We start from the raw sequence: 18,565 nt of genomic DNA, 5'->3' as shown, positions 1-18,565 counted from the left end.
TAAACAGTGAATGAGAGTTGAACTAGACCTTCATGGGAAAAATCAGAATCTTCAAATTATTGGCAATTATATACATATGAATCCATCCTGTGTTTGAAATGACAATAAATCTTTCAATAATCCATAATTCTCTATACACACAAGGTATGACTTTTTGTCAAAACAAAAAATTATAGAACTAAAATGGAATTAAATTTTAGAACTAAAAATCATTTTGGAATGAGTCTTGTCAAAGTTTTGCTGTGCCCGTGGATAACAACAACAACAAAAAAGCTAAATATCATAATAGCTCATACCATTAACAATCTCAGAAAGTGGCTCTAAAAGCACAAAATAGTTAAATACATTGCTAAATAAATCTTGTTTGTATCATCTGCAGGGCATGAAGTACCTACACCACAGAGAGTTTGTTCATGGGAGGCTGAAATCTCGGAACTGTGTGGTAGATGGGCGTTTTGTACTAAAAGTGACAGATTATGGCTATAATGGCATCTTGGAAATGCTAAGACTCTCCCAAGAGGAACCTTCTGCTGAAGGTAAGCAATGTATTTTACCCTCCTGAAGAACACAAGGTAACTCTAAAGTTCAAATGAGAACTTGCATTGAATTAAAGCCTCAGGCTTATTCAACTCCCTACTTTTGTTGAAAATCCAGCCTCATTTCCAAGCCAAAGGAGTTGAATTAAGTCTGCAGGCTATAGTCTCTGTACAGCCTAACCTTAAGAACAAAGCCTTTGCAATAATGTTGAGTTCCTGCTGTGACAGGATTAGGCTATATTGTTTGGAGACCCCAGGATGCCCCGGAGAAACTTACTGAGTATTAGGCACACAGTAGGTGCTCAAAAATACTTGTCAGATTGAATGGAAGGTTATTTGGTAGCTGGACTCCCACAAAGCACATTCTGGAATGAGATGTCACTAGAGCCTACCCTCACTGTCTCTGTCAGAGAGAAAGAAGCAAGGGGGGATGTGCAGCAAGTAAATGCTCTGTGGATTGTGTGGGATGGCTTCAGACAGAACTATGCCATTCTAGTAAATAAGTAGGCATGCCTGCAATGTTCATTTTGTGTTTTTGTCTTCTGTTTAATGCACTAGTGACAGCACTAAACTATGACAATGTAGAGATCATTACAGATAAAATAGGAGAAATCTGAGATGAGGAGTGGAAGTTGTTGAGTGAAGACTAGGAGGAAATGAACTATGGCAGAAAGGGAAGAAGAAAAAAAATAAGGAGGAGAAATAATAGTGTTAAATATATATAGGAAACTTGGACATTAAAAGTCTTAACCAGTATTGCAAGGGCAAAGAAGAGAGAGGGAGTCTCTCACACACACACACACACACACACACACACGCGCGCGCGCCGCACGTACACACACACACAGAGAGAGAGAGAGAGAGAGAGAGAGAGAGAGAGAGAGAGAGAGAGAGAATTCGAAAAGACTGAAGGAGAGATACAAAATTACAATATATACTCATATGCTTAAAAGGATCTTTGGTATAGTGGTTTGACATTATTTACAAAGTGATCTCCCACCCGGTCCCTGCTGCCCCCGCCCCAATTAGTCTAGTGCCCACCCGGTACTATATACAGTTATTACAATATTATTGATTATATTTCCTATGCTATACTTCACATACCTGTGACTATTTTGTAACTACCAATTTGTACTTAATTCCTTTGCCATTTTCACCCATCCCCCAACACCCCTTCCATCCATCAACCATCAGTTTGTTCTCAACTGTAATGGAAAAAAAATTAAAACTAAATGCTAAGATATGGAAATCCTGTATGAAATAAAAATAAGAAATTATTGTACAGACTTGTAAACAAATACAAGATATACTTAGTATATCTTACTTAGATATAAAAGCAGCATAACAAAAAAAGGATCTTTGGGATTACAAATTTTAAAACTGCTGACTTTTCTACATAGGGGAAACGAAGAATGAAAGACAGAGAGGCACATGCGCAGATAGAGACAATCCAGTCATCAATGGCATCATCTTCACGCTTTACAAAACTTGTGGAATAATAAGCTTTAGGGTGTTATCTTGTCCAGTTCTCATTTTACATATGAGATAACTGAGTCTCAATATTTTCCCAAGTCATGTATCTATTTTTCAGTAGTTCCAGGAATTCAATTCTGATCTTTTCAAGACTATCCCCTACACCCCGCTAAATTAAAACTTATATAACAATTTTCTCTTTCTCTGCCCATCCATGCTTTGGAAGACTTGAAACTCTTGGTCATCATAATTTAAAAATATGTGATATTCTCTCTCTCTCTCTCTCTCTCTCTCTCTCTCTCTCTCTCTCTCTCTCTCTCCCCCTCCTCCCCTTCCTCCCTCCCTGTTCTTGTTGCTGACCTTGCCTAGTACTATGGTTATTACTTGGCTGATTCCAATTTGAATTCTTGGAATAGTTTCCTCATGTTAGTGCTTGGATGTTGCGACTCCAGCTGCAGAATGTCAAATACTTAGCTTTCTGTCAAAATTAGTCATCTAAAAAAGATAAAACACAATGCTCAGCTTCCCAGAGTTCCATTTAATTCACAGGTTGGGAACTTTCAAACTTAAAAAACAACTCTGGTCTTAGAGTGAGGAATGAATAGCTGCAGTGTGTGTGTTTGCATGTGTGTCAGCATGTTTGTGGACTGTGTCTGTCTTTTTCTTTGCCTCTCTCTCTTAGTGTTTCATTTCACTCTCCAAATTGTAATGGCAGCCTGGATGCTCAATCCATTCTTCACACATTACAGCCAGAGGCAGTTTTCTAAACTACAGATCTGCTCATGTTATAGTTGTGCCAAAATTCATTGAAGGTCTTCCCATTGCTCTTATAGAGTTTAAATTATTTTACATGGCTTACAAGCCCTACTTGGTCTGGGCCTTGCAGATCTCTCATGTTTAATCACTCTCCCTCCACCTCTATGCTCCAGCAGTGCTGAACTCTTTCCAGCTGTTTATTTACATCAGGTACTCTCTTATTTCCAGAATTTCACACATGCTGTGCACATTGCTTGGGACACTCTTGCCTTCCCACTCATTATAGTCTGGCTAATTTTAATTCTTTAGGGCTCCACATAAATACCACTTATTCAAGAAGCTTCCCATGACCCCTTATGATAGGCTAAGTTCTCTTTATGATCTTTTAGCACTTTTAACTTTGTTGTAATACCATACTCTGTTGGTATTACATGTTTAATTAGCTAGCTATCCTCTCTCCATATTTGAACTATAAGATCTGTGAAAGCAAGAAACAGGTTTCCTTCCCTCAATGCTTTTTACTTCCTGAAAGGATAAATGTTTGTTGCATCAATAAATGGATGAAATAAAATAAAGAAACTTCTTGATCCCTACCTTAGATGACAGGGATAAATAGAATCTTATAATTGAAAAGCTCTTGGAGATGATCTGGCTCAACTTTCATTTTACAGACAGGGAAACGGAGGTTAAGAAAAGTAAGGTTATTCATAACCAAGGTGAGATTTTGAACCCAGGTCTGTTGACTTCCAGCTCTGTGTTCTTTTTGTACTGTGCCACACTGGTTGTCTAAAGGTGATTTTATCACCATAGCAAGGCACAGAGTTAGTCCTTCCCTCAGCAGATACAAAACAAGCTTAGGTAATTTTTTTTTAGTTTTCCTGACAGTTCAAGTCTAATGGTAGGTAGTAGTTCTTACTTGGCTCTGGAATGGGAATGGGAAAATGGGGTGGGCTCTAAGTGTATTCATTACAGTCTACTCTCAATTATATAAGTACAGTGCAGATAAAGCCTCATTTTAGCCATTAACAACATACATGTAAGTGCTCTCTGAAAATACTATTTGGTAATGATTGCATTTAATAACCTGGCTTTTTATCAGAGAGAGTTTTGTCCTCTTTTCCCTTCTCGTGCTTTTAAATGTGTGTGTTGGGGGTGGGAGAGAGAGAGAGAGAGAGAGAGAGAGAGAGAGAGAGAGAGAGAGAGGCAGGTTGCCAGTCAGAGGTAGTCACATACCACTTTCCCTGCTCCCAAATATCTCTCCTGTCCTCCCCCCAAAACCATATGCTTGAAATCTCATGGTCAGAAATGTATTCCTTTGACTTAAGTATCATTCGATCTTTTTAGTTTTATTTATATATATTAGTCCATGTAGGCAAGGAGACATCAGGGCAAATTCACTATAGGGAGTGTATCAGACTTTCATAGGGGCAGGGGTGTGAGGGGACAAAGGCTGGGGACGCCTGTAGAATAAAGAGAGAAGATGAGGATATGATTGTGGGTAAGGCCAGAATTCTCTGATTCATCATTTTGATCAGGATCGACTTAAAATAAGAATATCCAGGGTTACTTTCTCTTTCCTGGGTTTCACGAATAAATAAAATAATCTCAGACCTTTTACCCTCCTTCCTGCTTCATAAGAACTTGTTCCCTGGACTCCATTCTCAATACCTCCAATTTAACAAGATGAAAAGTAAGCCAGCACTTTCCCTCCTGCCACTTCCACCCTCAGCAGACACTCTTCTCCAGCCTATCTATCTGGCCATCAGCATGCTGTTTACTACAACTTTCTCCACTTCTCAGAGCATATTGATCCTATTCCCAGCCCTGTCACTTTCTTCTCCATTATAGCCTTCCAATGTATCTGGTTCCTATACTGTTGCTGACATCCCCACCCAATTCAGGCTGCTTTCACTTTGCCTCTGGATCTTACTGTAATAACTTCCTAGCTGGTCTCCCTGACTTCAGCCTCTCTCTTTCTTCAATCCAGCTTGTGCAGTTTGCCAGATTAATCTTCCTAAACATGGTTTTTCATCAAATCCCTCTCCAACTCCTGCACCCCTACTGCCTTTTGTATTCACTTCAAATGCCTTCATTTGCCTCTCAGGACCTCTCACCTTCTGCCCTCATTCTTCCAGGCACCCTCCTTCCCCCACCTCATCAACCCCATTTCTCATTTCTTTTTATTTCTTAACAGGACCCTTCTTTTCAGCCAAGCTAATCTGCTTACCACCACCCCCATCTGCAATTTGCTCCTTTCTACCTCTTGTGCTTTTGCACTTACTTTTCTTTCTAGGGGAAAAGCTTTACCCTCTCAGTTCTAGGAAACTGCATCCTTGACCATCTTAACAAACTCCTTTAAGATATAACTTTTCCAGGAAGACTTCCTGGATTAAATTGATCAGCTCAGTTTTTTACTTGTTTGAACCTTGTAGAATTGTCATATCTAACAATTTTTGACCAACAGAAATGGCAATTTCATATGGTTTAATATAAAACACTCCCTTCAAATTTTGACTATTCCATTTATATTGTTAATGTGTATTTCTTTATATATTGCTTAAGGGGCCCTCCCAAAGTATTTCCGAGTCTCTGACTGTCATAACTCTTTGAAAGCAGAAATAATATGTTTTTTTTCCCTGATGGGGTCTGTAATGGAGCATAACACACAGTGGACATTCAATTTTGGCTTTTAATAGATTCATTTTCCTGCACTATATAGCGGGACTCATCACTATGTCTCTTGTATTGCAGTTAGAGATACACATGTCTGTCTTACCCTCTGGTCTGTGAACTCTGCAAGGGCAAAGGCAAGACCTAATTTATCTATTGCACCACACTTGCACCTACCACAATGCCTGGTACACAGTAGACTTTCAATAAATATTTTAAGAACTGAGTTGAAGGAATAGATGTATCATTTTGCTCTGTAAGGAACAGGAGTCCTGGGGATCCTCTTATCCTTTTAGAGAAGAACTGAAGAAAGCAACTTATGATTCGCTGAGCTCCAGCAAAATCAAATTACCTGACACATACAGATCTCAGCAAACAGCAAATCCATGGCAACCGGTTTGTCAGTGTACTCACCTTTCCCTGGAAGCCTGCCAACTGCTACTTGCAGGCTCAAGAGAGCAAGAAAACAAACATCAGATAGTTTTTCTACTTTGAGCTTCTCTGCACCTTCCCCATCACCTCTGCAGTATCTGCCTGCATTGTCCTGAGGTGGGGAAAGTAGTATGCTTTCTCTGTGGGTAATTCCTTAGGTTCATAGATTTAGACTCTGGGGAGTCTGTCTAATAAAAGTATAAAGCAGTCAGAAACAGCACCCTGGGAGTCCTTGAGGGCATTGCAAATGCTGTCAGTTAATCCTCCCTGCATTCATTACACAATGCTTTCTTTTCAGAGTTGCTGTGGACAGCCCCTGAACTGTTGAGAGCCCCTAGGGGCAGCAGGTTAGGTTCTTTTGCAGGTGACGTCTATAGTTTTGCCATCATCATGCAAGAAGTGATGGTCCGGGGAACCCCATTCTGCATGATGGATCTGCCTGCTGACGGTAAGTGGGGGGTGAGAAAAGGGCACCAGGAGTCACCATGACCCAGGTTATCAGGCCAACCTAGGCAGTTGTGATTTGCCAGAAGAATGAACACAGTTACATGTTTGTGCTAACTGCCTGCTAGTCTGCAAGCAGCCTGTGTTGTGTGTAGATGGAACTTGGAAACAGGCAATTTTAAGCATTTGGAAGAAATTTCTCCACCCAAGAAGCTAGTCTTTTTCCAAACTGTGGCATAAGCCAAGGGCTCACAGGACCTATATCAATCCTTTATTTTAGCAGCCCCCTCTACTCCTCTGAGATACTTTTTGCCAGGTATTTCAGTATCCTTCATGATGCTTCTGCAAGGCAAGGTCCTCCCATGCTTTCCCTTTGACAGGTCACAAGTTTTCATCTTCGTCTCCCATTAAAATGTTTGACCAGTAGCCAAATGAATAATGAAAATTAGTGGGCAAAAGTTTGAACAGAAGTAGGATATTTGTATATTCTAAAAGTATGAACCTGCTAGATACTTACTAATTACAAGTGGAAAAAATACTAAGTTTATGAGTGAAAGACCCTGCAGGCACTACCTTGACCAGGTGATCAAGGCACACCAACATCATGTACCCCCTGTTATAACACACTGAGAGGCCACAACACTACCTCTGTGGTATTTTTGCCAAAAGTGTATGACCTCAGTCTAACTATGGGAAAACATCACCCCAACTGAGAGGAATTCTACAAAATAATTGGCTGATATTCATCAAAAGTATCAAAGTCATGAAAGACAGAGAGTGAATGAGGAGCTACCAGAGACTGGAGGAGACCGAGACACAATAATTAAATCTGGTATGGGATAGTGAATTGGACTGTGGGACAGAAAAGGAATATTGGGGGGGGGGGCATTGATGAAATTTAAATGAAGACTTGAGATTACTAATAGTATTGTGCAATCTTAATCTTAATTTCCCTTGTACTATGGTGATGTAAGTTACTAATTTTAGGGGAAGCTGAATGAAGGGTATACAGGCAACTACTCTTTTCACAACTTTTCTGGAAGTCTAAATTTATTTCAAGATAAAGGATTTTAAAAAGGCATATAAAATAAAACAAAAACTCCCAAATACTTAGCTGTCCTTTGCCCCAGAGTCCCATATCATTGTTCTATTCAAGGCTTCCCAGCTATTTCTCATCACTTGTTAGGTGAAGCACAGATTTCTCACATGACATACAAGCTCTTTATAATCGGGCCCCTAACCACCCCTCTAGGCTTCTGTCATTCCTCACACTCTAGATAAGTCACATGACTGACAGTGCCCTGAAAATACTACGGTCTCTGCTACCTCTATGCCTTCACGCATGCTGTTTATAGTAACTAGAATGCCTTCACCTTATCCCCACCTTACCTTATCCAACTTTTATCACTTCCTCTGGGAAGACTTCTCTGATATTTTTCAGTGTGAACCAAATGCCCCCTCTGTGCCCACCTGTGTGTATGTCTGCTAGGACACTTGTATTGTTCAGATCATTGTTTATCACCTCAGTTGGACTGTGAGCTCCTTAAGGACATGAAACATGCTGGACCAATGCGGATAGGTAACCCATTCAACCTGATGATGTTCTGAGAAAGGGACAAGGACTCACTCTACTAGAGACTGGATGGGGTGGCTGTGCCTCAAAGGGTTGATTAACATGAAATCTATTGCACTGAGAGCAGGGTGCTGTAATGGAGTAACCATTACTGGTATAGGCCAACCTGAATTAAAGGAGCAAAGGGTGTGACGTCACTAAGAGCTGAGAATTCAGAGGCAACAGCTGACATTCTTTCATGGGGCAAAGGGACACTCATTACGGTATGAAGCAGCACTGGTAGAGTGTTACAGCCAATGGGAAGGGCACACTGTTGGGGCAAGCAAGGTTTGGCTCATGATGAGGATGTTAGAGTTGGGGTTGTAGAGAGGGAATGAGGGAATAGAAACGAACTGAAGATATAGTCAGAGCTTGGATTTTATCCTGTGGGTTATAAGAAGTCATGAATGGGTTTTATGCAAGAAAGCGACATGGCCAAATTCATGTTTTAGGAATGGTTTGGAGAAGGCTAGGCTGGAAGCAGAGAGATAAAATTGAGGCCTAGTGTGGGTTACCAGAGAGACATTGAAATCGACCCATTTTCTCCTACTTCTAGGAAGTTTTCTCTGTTTGTAAAAAGGTCAGTCTGATTGATCTAGATATCTGGTCACTAATGGCCATTGTGTCTGAATTGGGAATTTCAAATTCCAAGTTGAGGTCTGAGATTTGAAAGAAAGATACTATAGTAGACTGAGACTACCTGGGGTCATATTTGAATTCTGTCACTCAATAGCCATGGGACTGAATAAGTTATTTACTCTTTCTTTGTCTCAGTTTTCATTTCTGGGGAATAAAGAGTTCCTATCTCATTTGTCTGATATGTCTGTAATGAGAATCAAGTGAAACAATACATGCGACGTCCTCACTCAGCCCACAGTCTGATGAAGTTTCACTGAAAGTGGAGTTCAAGGACTAGCAGACAGGAGGCTTCTGATGAGGTCCTGAACTATTTACTAGAGTTCTTTACCCTCTTTTCCTAGGACCTGAGCTAGGCTTGGACCTTCCTGTGTGGGAGGAGGTAATTATATCTATTGTGGGAATTAGAAGGCTTAGATGAGTTGGATATGGGTGAAGGGAGTAAGATCGTTGGAGGTATAATTGATATGAAATAGGCCACATCTAAAACCTAGAAAAAGCAGGGTAAACTTGCCAAAATGATATCAATAGCTCAAATTGATTAATCTTCCATTCCCTCCTCAATTGACTGATGCGACCTTTGCTCAGATACAATTTATATTCATGCCACCAAAGGTGGAAGCAAGGACATGAGCTTTCTGTGATTTCGCCTTACCATCCCCTTTCTTGGCAAAAACTCAATTGTCTTTGCTAAATCTTGGTGCTTTTCCTACAGTTTGTAGACCTTTTTCTTCTTGCTTCCTGACAGAAATCATTGACAGACTTAAGAAACCTCCTCCTGTGTACAGGCCAGTGGTTCCTCTTGAGCATGCCCCTCCAGAATGTCTCCAACTGATGAAGCAGTGTTGGGCTGAGGCTGCAGAACAGCGACCAACTTTTGATGAAATATTTAACCAGGTAAGGATTGCATGAATCTTAGCCTGGTACAGCAGCCAACCCTAACCCAGCCTAGTCAAAACTAACTTCTTGAGTTCTTGTCATAGTATGGTAGGAATCTCTTAAAAGAGAAAAATACATATTTTTTTTTTTGGAGAAGAAGCACGGAAGTAGCCACTTAGAGGTATTTGATGCTGGAGCATCCCAGCACATCCTCCAAGAGCACAAGGGTTGGTTTTTGTGCTCTTCTATATCTGAACTTCTGTTTTAGACCAGCCATAGTCTGACCTAATCAAACTTTCAAAGATGCAATTAAATCACCAGGCATTTGCAAGGCAATAGCATTGAAACTGTTATAAGATGGGCATCATGAAATAGATGGGGATCCTCGTACAGTAATTTTTGCTTTGGAGATCCCAGAGAACTCAGATGAATATACCATTTAAGTGATATCAGGTTGTTTTTGGAGGGTAAGGAAAATATGGGGTGTTTGAAATTGTATTTGAGATGAAATAAAGTACAAATATGGAATACAAAAGCAAGAGATTCCTTAGGTTCCTAGGGAATCTTCAGGCAATAGAGTGCATGAAAAGTGATAAACTCTGTCCTTAAGAGAGTGAATTTCAGAAAGATACTGAGGGACACTTCATAATGATAAAAGGAATCATGCACCAAGAAGACATAACATTTATTAATAGCTATGCTTCCAATCAGGAAGCCTGAAATACATAAATCAATTACTAACAGAACTAAAGGGAGAAACAGACCAAAACGCTATCATAGTAGGGGACCTAAATACTCCACTGGCAGATATGGATAGATCATCGAAAGAGAAAATAAGGAAATAACATCCTTAAATGACACATTAGACCAACCGCACATAATTGACATTTACAGAGCCCTTCATCCCAAAATAACTACTTATACATTTTTCTCCAGTTTACATGGAACATTTTCAAGGGTTGACCAAATACTGGGACATAGAGATAACCTCAATAAATATAAGAGGATAGAAATCATACCAATCATATTCTCTAATCATAGTGCTTTGAAACTAGAGATCAACTACAAAAAGAAATCAAGAAGAACCACAAATACATGGAGATTAAACAACATGCTACTGAAGAATAACTGGGTCACAGAAGAAATAAAAAGAGAGATCAAGCGGTACATAGAAATGAATGATAATGATACTAAAATGTATCAAAACTTTTGAAACACGGCAAAAGCATTCATAAGAGGAAAATTTATATCATTACAGGCCTACCTCCAAAAACAAGAATGAGCCTAAATAAAACCCCTACTGCTTCATCTTTAAAAAACTAGAAAAGGAAGAACAAATGAAGCCTAAAGTCAGCAGAAGGAAAGAAATAATCAAAATCAGAGCAGAAAGAAATAAAATTGGAAATGAAAAAAAATCAATAGAAAGAATAAAAGCAACAAAGAGTTGGTTCTTTGAGAAGGTTAATAAAATTGAGAAGTCCCTGACAAGACTCACTAAAGAAAAAAGAGAAAGGACACAAAGAAACAAAATCAGGGATGAAAGAGGGGAAATTACGACTGACATCGCAGAAATACAAAGGATCATATAAGAATAATATGAAAAAGTATATAATACCAAATTTAATAACCTAGAAGAAACGGACCAGTACTTTGAAAAGTACAATCTTCTTAGACTAAATCAAGAATTGGAAAATCTAAATAGACCAATCAGCAGTATGAAAATTGAAACAATTATCAAAAACCTACCAAAAAGTAAAAGTCCAGGACCTGATGGATTCAGCAGTGAATTCTACCAAACATTCAAAGAAGATTTAATATCTGTTCTCCTTGAACTCTTCTAAAAAATCAAGAGGAGGCAATACTTCCCAACTTATTTTATGAGGCCAATATTATTCTGATAGCAAAACTTAGTAAAGATAACACAAAAAGGAAAACTACAAACCACTATCTCTCATGAACACAGATGCAAAAATCCTAAATAAGATACTAGGAAACTGAATACAGCAAAATATTAAAAAGATTATACACCACGATCAAGTGGGCTTCATCCCAGGAGCACAGGGATGGTTAAACATACACAAATCGATTACAAATTTTAAAAAATAAGAATCATATGATCATATCAAAAGATGCAGAAAAAGCCTTCAACCAGATACAGCATCCATTTATGATCAAAACACTTAACAAAATCAGTATAGCAGGAAAGTAATATAACATAATAAAGGTCATATATGAAAAACCCTCAGCCAACCTTATACCAAATGGTGAAAAACTACAAACTTTACCTCTAGGAACAGGCCGAATGATAATGCTACTAAAACGCAAGGCTGTCCACTATCATCACTGTTATTCAATATAACATTGGAGGTCCTAGGAAGTGCAATCAGACAAGAGAAAAATTTAAAAGACATGCAAATAGGAAACGAAGAAGTCAAACTGTCACTATTTCTGGATGTCATAATTCTCTATATAGAAAACCCTAAAGACTCCACAAGAATACTTCTAGAAACAATAAGCAAATACAGTATATTTTATGGATACAAAATCAATGTTCAAAAATCCACAGTGTTCCTATACTCTAATAATGAAATGTCAGAAAAAGAAGTGGAAAAAAGAATTCCTTTTGTCATTGCAACAAAAATAATAAAATATCTAGGAATAAATTTAACAAAACATGTGAAGGACCTATATAATGAAAACTACAAAACGTTATTAAAAGAAATCAAAGAAGATACAAAGATATGAAAAGATATTCCATGTTCTTGAATTGGAAGAATCAACATAGTTAAAATGACCTTATTACCTAAAGCAATATACAGATTTCATACAATCCCCATCAAAATCCCATCGACAGTTTTTAAAGAAATAGAACAAATATCATTAGATTTGTATGGAAGCACATAATAACCCGAACTGCCAAAGCCATCATTAGAAAAAAGAATGAGCCTGAAGGCATCACTCTGCCTGACTTCAAATTATAGTACAAAGCAATAGTAATCAAAACGGCATGGTATGGGCAGCAAAACAGACCCACGGACCAGTGGAACAAAATTGAGAATCCAGAATTAAACCCATATTTATATGGAAAAATAATTTTTGATAAGGACCTTTATGAATTTGACCTCCCAGGCAAGGGAAGTAAAATCAAAAATAAATGAATGGGACTATATCGAACTAAAAAGCTTCTTTTCAGCAAAAGAAACTGTCAACAAGGTAAAGAGACAACCATCTGAATGGGAAAATATATTTGCAAGCGACACTTCTGATAAGGGCCTAATATCCAAAATATAGAAAGAACTCACACAATTCAATAATAACAACAAAAATAATGATCCAATAAAAAAAAATTGGCAGAGAACCTGAACAGAACCTTCTCCCTAGATGACATACAAATGGCCAACAAATATATGAAAAGATGCTCAATGTCACTAGCTGTTAGGGAAATGCAAATCAAAACCACAATAAGATACCATTTCACACCTGTTAGAATGGCTATAATTAACAGGAGAATTAATAACAAATGTTGGAGAGGACACGGAGGAAAAGGAACCCTCATACATTGTTGGTGGGACTGAAAATTGGTACAGCCACTATGGAAAACAGTATGGAGCTTCCTCAAAAAACTAAAATCAATCTACCATATGATTCAGCAGTTCCTCTATTGGGTATTTACTCCCAAAGACTTGAAAACTGATAACCAAAAAGATATTTGCACACTGATGTTCATGGCAACATTATTCACGGTGCCAGGACATGGAAGCAACTGATGTGTCTTACAACAGATGATTGGATAAAGAAGCTGTCGCTTATATATATACAGTGGAATATTACTCAACCATAAGAAGAGATGAAATACCGTCATTTGCGACAATATGGATGGACCTCGAGATAATCATGCTAAGCAAAATAAGCCAGACAGAAAAGTTGAAAATCACATGATATCATTTAGATGTGTGATATAAACCTAAAAGCAACAAATGAACAATACAAACAAACAGAGACTCATGTACATGGACAATAGACTAGTGGTTAGCAGAGTGTAGGGGGGATGTGGGAGGAGATAGATAGATATGGTAAAGGGGGTCAAATATGTGACAACAGAAAGAAATCTAACTATGGGAGGTGAACACACAGTGTGAATACACATATGCCTTACTGTTAAAGTGTACAGCTGAAACTTATTGGATTTCGTTAACCAATGTCGCAAAAAAAAAATAAATAAATACTACAGCCATGCCACCCTGAATATGCCCTATCTTATCTGATCTCGGAAGCTAAGCAGGGTCTGGCCTGGTTAGTACTTGGATGGAAGAGCATCTAGAAAGACTGGGCATCTAGAAAGACTGGGCAAATAAGTAAATTAATTAATTAATTAATTAATAAAAATTTGTAAATCTCTTAACCAATGAGGAACGAAATAAGATACTGAATTTCTCTCAAGAGGATGATTCTTTTCTTAGAATTGTGAACTCAAAGCGGGAAATGAGGAAAGGATGGAAAGAGTAGGGTTTGTTGAATCTACAGAATACTGAAGCTGATGGTGCTCTCTGTGAGTGCTGTTTTAGCTCTGATGAAGAAGCTTTTGAGCCTTGCTGTTGTACAGCACTGAGATGCTTTGTGAATGACAGGTATCTGAGGTAGAAAAGAGAAAGAGTTGGACTGAGAGCCTGAAGGGCCCTGCATATGAAGTCATCCATGTCCCCAGCTAACGATGCTCCATTAGCCTGGCTGGGTTTCTTAAGGACACTCAAACAAGTGTTCAATAGTATAGAAAAGTCAAAGGACCATGAAGGTCAAATTTCTAAAAACTTACCATGAAGCAGGAGAAACATTTGCCCTTATATTGATGCTAGAGATGTTATTTCAGAAGGCAGTGTAGAGGGGGATGATAGAAAGAGTGCACATCACAGGACCTTAAAAAAAGACCTTTCTGGGGCTGCTGTCACTAAAATGCTTCAGTAGAAGTTTAGACTGTATGAAAGATAAGGGAAACCTCCCAACTCCCTGTAGCTAATAAAACTTAAATGAAAATAGGAGAGTGAGGCTCCTTGGGTTAGGCAATAATGGAAGCCCAAGACAGCTGATCTGGCTACTGAGATTACCTGCAAGATCGTATGGATGTGTAGATGTGGACCAGGCTCAGAAAAAAAACTGATGTTGAGCTTGTGGCATTGAGTGCTAAGTGGAGCATGTGTGGCTCAGGAGTGTTCCCTGGGATGGATTCTTAGATGTCTGCTCAATAAAACTACCACCAGTCTTTTTGTTGTGAACACAGCCTTGTGCATACTGAATACAGCAGCAAGGAGTGACTACCCCTTTGTGATTCCGATGCTGTGGCAAACTCCATTTCTGGAGATGGACAGGGTCCCAGGAGGGTATATTAAAAATCTGTGGCATGTAATCACTTTTAAGGGATAAGGGCAGAGAATGGGCAAGACCAACTGAGTTTCTAAATTACCCCAACGAACAAGAAGGGCAGGTGTTATGGGACATTATTATTCCTAGACCCCAAGGTAATAAATAGGGGTAGATCTTATCATGTAGATCCTGGGTCAGATTTAAGAGATCAAGGAACCTTCCACTGACGAAGAACTGGCAACATAGTAGCATTAGAAGATAAGGATGATTTAGTAGATTGAGGACCTATAAGGGTAAAACAGCACTCTCTGCCCTCTGGGCCAGGGTGATAATGGAGGTAGGTGGTGACTTCTGCCATTTTTACCTGGGTTCACCTCTCTTGTCCTGGTATTTTAGAAAAAGGGATTTGTGATAAAGGGTCTTGTTTCATCATATCTGAATTTGGGGAGTAAGAATTCGCTGGCTCCTCTTTCTGTTTATTTCTAGTTTAAAACCTTCAATAAAGGGAAGAAGACCAATATCATTGATTCTATGCTTCGGATGTTGGAACAATATTCTAGCAACTTGGAAGATTTGATCCAGGAGCGGACTGAAGAGCTGGAAATTGAAAAACAGAAAACTGAAAAGCTTCTAACACAGATGCTACCACCGTATGTGTGAACACCTGTGGAGTATGAATCCTTATCACAGTGTGTTCTCTTAAAAATAGAAAAAATTACCCATCAACTAACTGCTCCCTCCCCCATCCTGCACCCTCTATACTCCCAGTAGGCTTGAGTCACACCTTCAAATCAAAGAAGAATTGGAAATCAAGGGAGCAGAGCATACTTCCTAATTTTCTGCTACCTGTGGATCATGCTGGTCATTTAAGTTTTTGGTGCCTTGGTTTTTCTATGTGTCATTTCATGACTTTTCCTGGAAGTTGACAAATTTAAAGGAGGCACTTGTTGAGCTCCTAGAGGAAAAGTAGCAGGGTTGTTTTCTGGTTGAAAGCATTATCTGTTACTACAATTTCCAAATTTTCCTTTAGTTGAAAGCATTATCTGTTACTACAATTTCCAAATTTTCCAAGGCACTGTATTCTAACAATCTTCTAGGAGATAATTGAGGAAATTAGTCTCTTACCAAGGCAATCACCTGGGAACATTCACTGGGGGCATGGGGTGGAGGATGCTGAGGAAGGATAGAAAGTTGAAAAAACTTTACAAAGGCACAAACCAGGGCTGTATGTTCAGTGGTGTATTCCAGCATCTAGAACAGTGCCTGGCACATTATAAGCACTCAATGTATATTTGTAAAATAAGTGAAATAATTAATTTTTCCATCTAAGTGACATTTCCTTCCTCATCATTTACTTGGAAGTAACTTTTGGAGAAATTGTATTTTAGTAGGTGTGTGTGGCATGAAGAGAGGCTTGTGTCCTCTGAGGAATAGTGGTATCTGCTTTTCAGATCAGTTGCTGAATCCCTCAAAAAGGGCTGCACAGTTGAACCCGAGGGTTTTGACTTGGTCACCTTGTACTTCAGCGACATTGTTGGCTTCACCACCATCTCAGCCATGAGTGAGCCCATTGAGGTGGTAGATCTTCTCAATGACCTGTACACACTCTTTGATGCCATCATTGGCAGTCATGATGTCTATAAGGTAAGGTACTTAGCAGAGAAATATATTCCAGAGAAAAAATTTTATGTGAGGCTTATCTATGTATACTTCAAAGTTGAAGGGTACAATTTTATTGAATGCTGTTATTTAATATTTAAAATTTAAATACTAGATTTAAAAATGTTCATTGGTATTCCATTGGAAATGAATGACAGAATTAATATAATTTCTTACTTTATAAAACAAGTCTCAATCTAGCAAGAGATTGCTGGTCAAATTTCTTTTGAGCTATTTTCTAGAACTGGGACTAAGAAGTAGTTTGGTCTGAAAGAGTTATTGCACTTTAGTGGCTGACTACCCATAGAGTAGGCAGTATCATGCTAGGCACTGAAGGGGATACAGAAGAAGTGCTGGTGTTTTGTCCATAGTTGGTAACTGCTATAGAATTCATCTTGGAAAATTTGTGTAGATCGAATATGTGCTGTTAAAATTTGTTTTCCTCCTTTAGGTATGATTTTTATATAGGAAGGAATTCTAGCATTGCACATGTCAAAGAGCTATTAAACCTGAGGCTGTTTGGAATTGCTACAGGGTAACCAAGAGCAAATCTTTTGGTCTAAGATCTGAAGAAGTGGTTAACTGTGAGGTTGCAATCTCCTGCTCCTACCTACCCCCACCCCTCCAGCCTGTCAGTTTCCACTCTTCCTATCAAAGGTTATATAAGATGAGTAGAGAACAGATGGCTACAATCACTCATTTTGGTGCCATGACTCTTTACCCTTGATTTTATGTGTTATCTTGTTCCTAGACAGAAAATTGCTAAAATTTTCATAGCTGTGCAGGGATATTATGTTGTCTGTAATAAGGAACTTTTCTTATTGATGGAGGAAGATGCCCCAAGCATCCCATATTTTAGACTGCTCCTCTGTCTTAGGAACAAAGGTAGAGTTGGAGGATGAGCAGCTTCATTCATTGGATCCTTCACAGTAGTCTAAAATGTTCCAACTATTGAATCACATGCAGGGCAGTGTATTTATTTCAGATTAGACAGGGCCCTTTCGGGTCAGGTAGATAGCCTCAGAGCTAGGCCAAGTCACCTAAATAGGGCTCAGAAATAGACATTATACCTGTCGATCAACAGGAGCTGCAAACTAATCATGAAGCATACATGGAGACCACAGAGGAGGAAAAATCCATGGAATCAGTCTACCTGTTTCAACTTGTTGAACTCGACCAAACTAAAGAGAAAAAACAAACCACTGAAAGCAAATTCGTTGAAACTAAAATTAAAGGTTATTCAGCATGAACAGTAACACAGCCACTGGTTTAATCAATCTAGCTGACATTGTTCAGATAATTTCTGGGGTCTTAGGGATGAGGCCATAAGGTATTATGGTACTTCATGGTTACAGTAGGGAGTTAGTGGGCCGTTTCCAGGACAGAGCGGGGTTATGTGAATCAAAAAATAAAATTTAATTTTTTAGTCTTGTTTGTTAAAAACACAGTGCAAAGGAAATAAAAATTGAACTAGCATTGAGTCATCAAACTTGGTTTGTTTTCATTTTCTTTACCTGTAAAATTGTAATCACTTTCCCTGGCACTTGATAATCTGACATGGAACTGAGAAGACTACTGTAGAATCATGAACTTGATGCTTTGTTTTCAGTTTCGATTCTCCTGCCACCACCTCATCTCAACTAGACCCCTTTGCATATCGCCTCTTCCTTTCTCTGTCTTTATGTTGGCTTATGCAACCCACAGTTCTACAACAGTCTCACACTAAGGCCAGGCAGTGCCCATGCTCCCTTTCCTTCTAATCTTCTCATCCATATCCTTGGGGAGTCCTTGGTGATTGACTAAAAGGTGAAGGGTTAACCACTGGTCTCTGATAATGGCCAGCCAATGAGTTTCTCCCTTCCATATAGCATTTACGTGGTACTTGTTGCCTTCCTCTGTGTAAGCAGGCATCCTTAGTTGTGGGTAAGGATCCTTTTATGAAAGTGCACCAGGTAAGGGAGGCCCAGAATGGAAACATGCTGAGATACAAAGCTCTGTAAGTTCAAAGGATTGTTGTTATGGGCTAGATAGGGAATCACGATGAGGGGCCTATTGCTGATTACTAAATGTTCTCTGGAGCTGAGTCATAGCCACAGTCCTGTGGTTTGTT

At 38.9% G+C, this 18,565-nt stretch overlaps 1 protein-coding gene across 5 annotated transcripts in view; it reads left to right on the top strand.

Annotated features, from left to right (window-relative positions):
• Positions 1-18,565, top strand: part of GUCY2F (guanylate cyclase 2F, retinal) — a 106,713-nt gene that overhangs the window by 66,980 nt on the left and 21,168 nt on the right. For all 5 annotated transcript variants that reach the window (XR_001598911.2, XM_016160414.2, XM_016160409.2 and 2 more), the window contains 5 exons: positions 380-536; positions 6,166-6,315; positions 9,308-9,456; positions 15,283-15,446; positions 16,248-16,440. Coding sequence is in view for 4 of the 5 variants with exons in the window: in XM_016160414.2 (XP_016015900.1) it covers positions 380-536; positions 6,166-6,315; positions 9,308-9,456; positions 15,283-15,446; positions 16,248-16,440 (813 nt within the window). In the remaining variant the exon portion in view is untranslated. The remainder of the gene's footprint in view (positions 1-379; positions 537-6,165; positions 6,316-9,307; positions 9,457-15,282; positions 15,447-16,247; positions 16,441-18,565) is intronic.

Source organism: Rousettus aegyptiacus, unplaced genomic scaffold (assembly GCF_014176215.1).
Source record: "Rousettus aegyptiacus isolate mRouAeg1 unplaced genomic scaffold, mRouAeg1.p scaffold_m13_p_9, whole genome shotgun sequence".
Classification (NCBI taxonomy): Eukaryota; Metazoa; Chordata; class Mammalia; order Chiroptera; family Pteropodidae; genus Rousettus; species Rousettus aegyptiacus.
The sequence above is the reverse complement of the archived record's forward strand: the minus strand, read 5'-3'. Positions and strand labels throughout refer to the sequence as shown.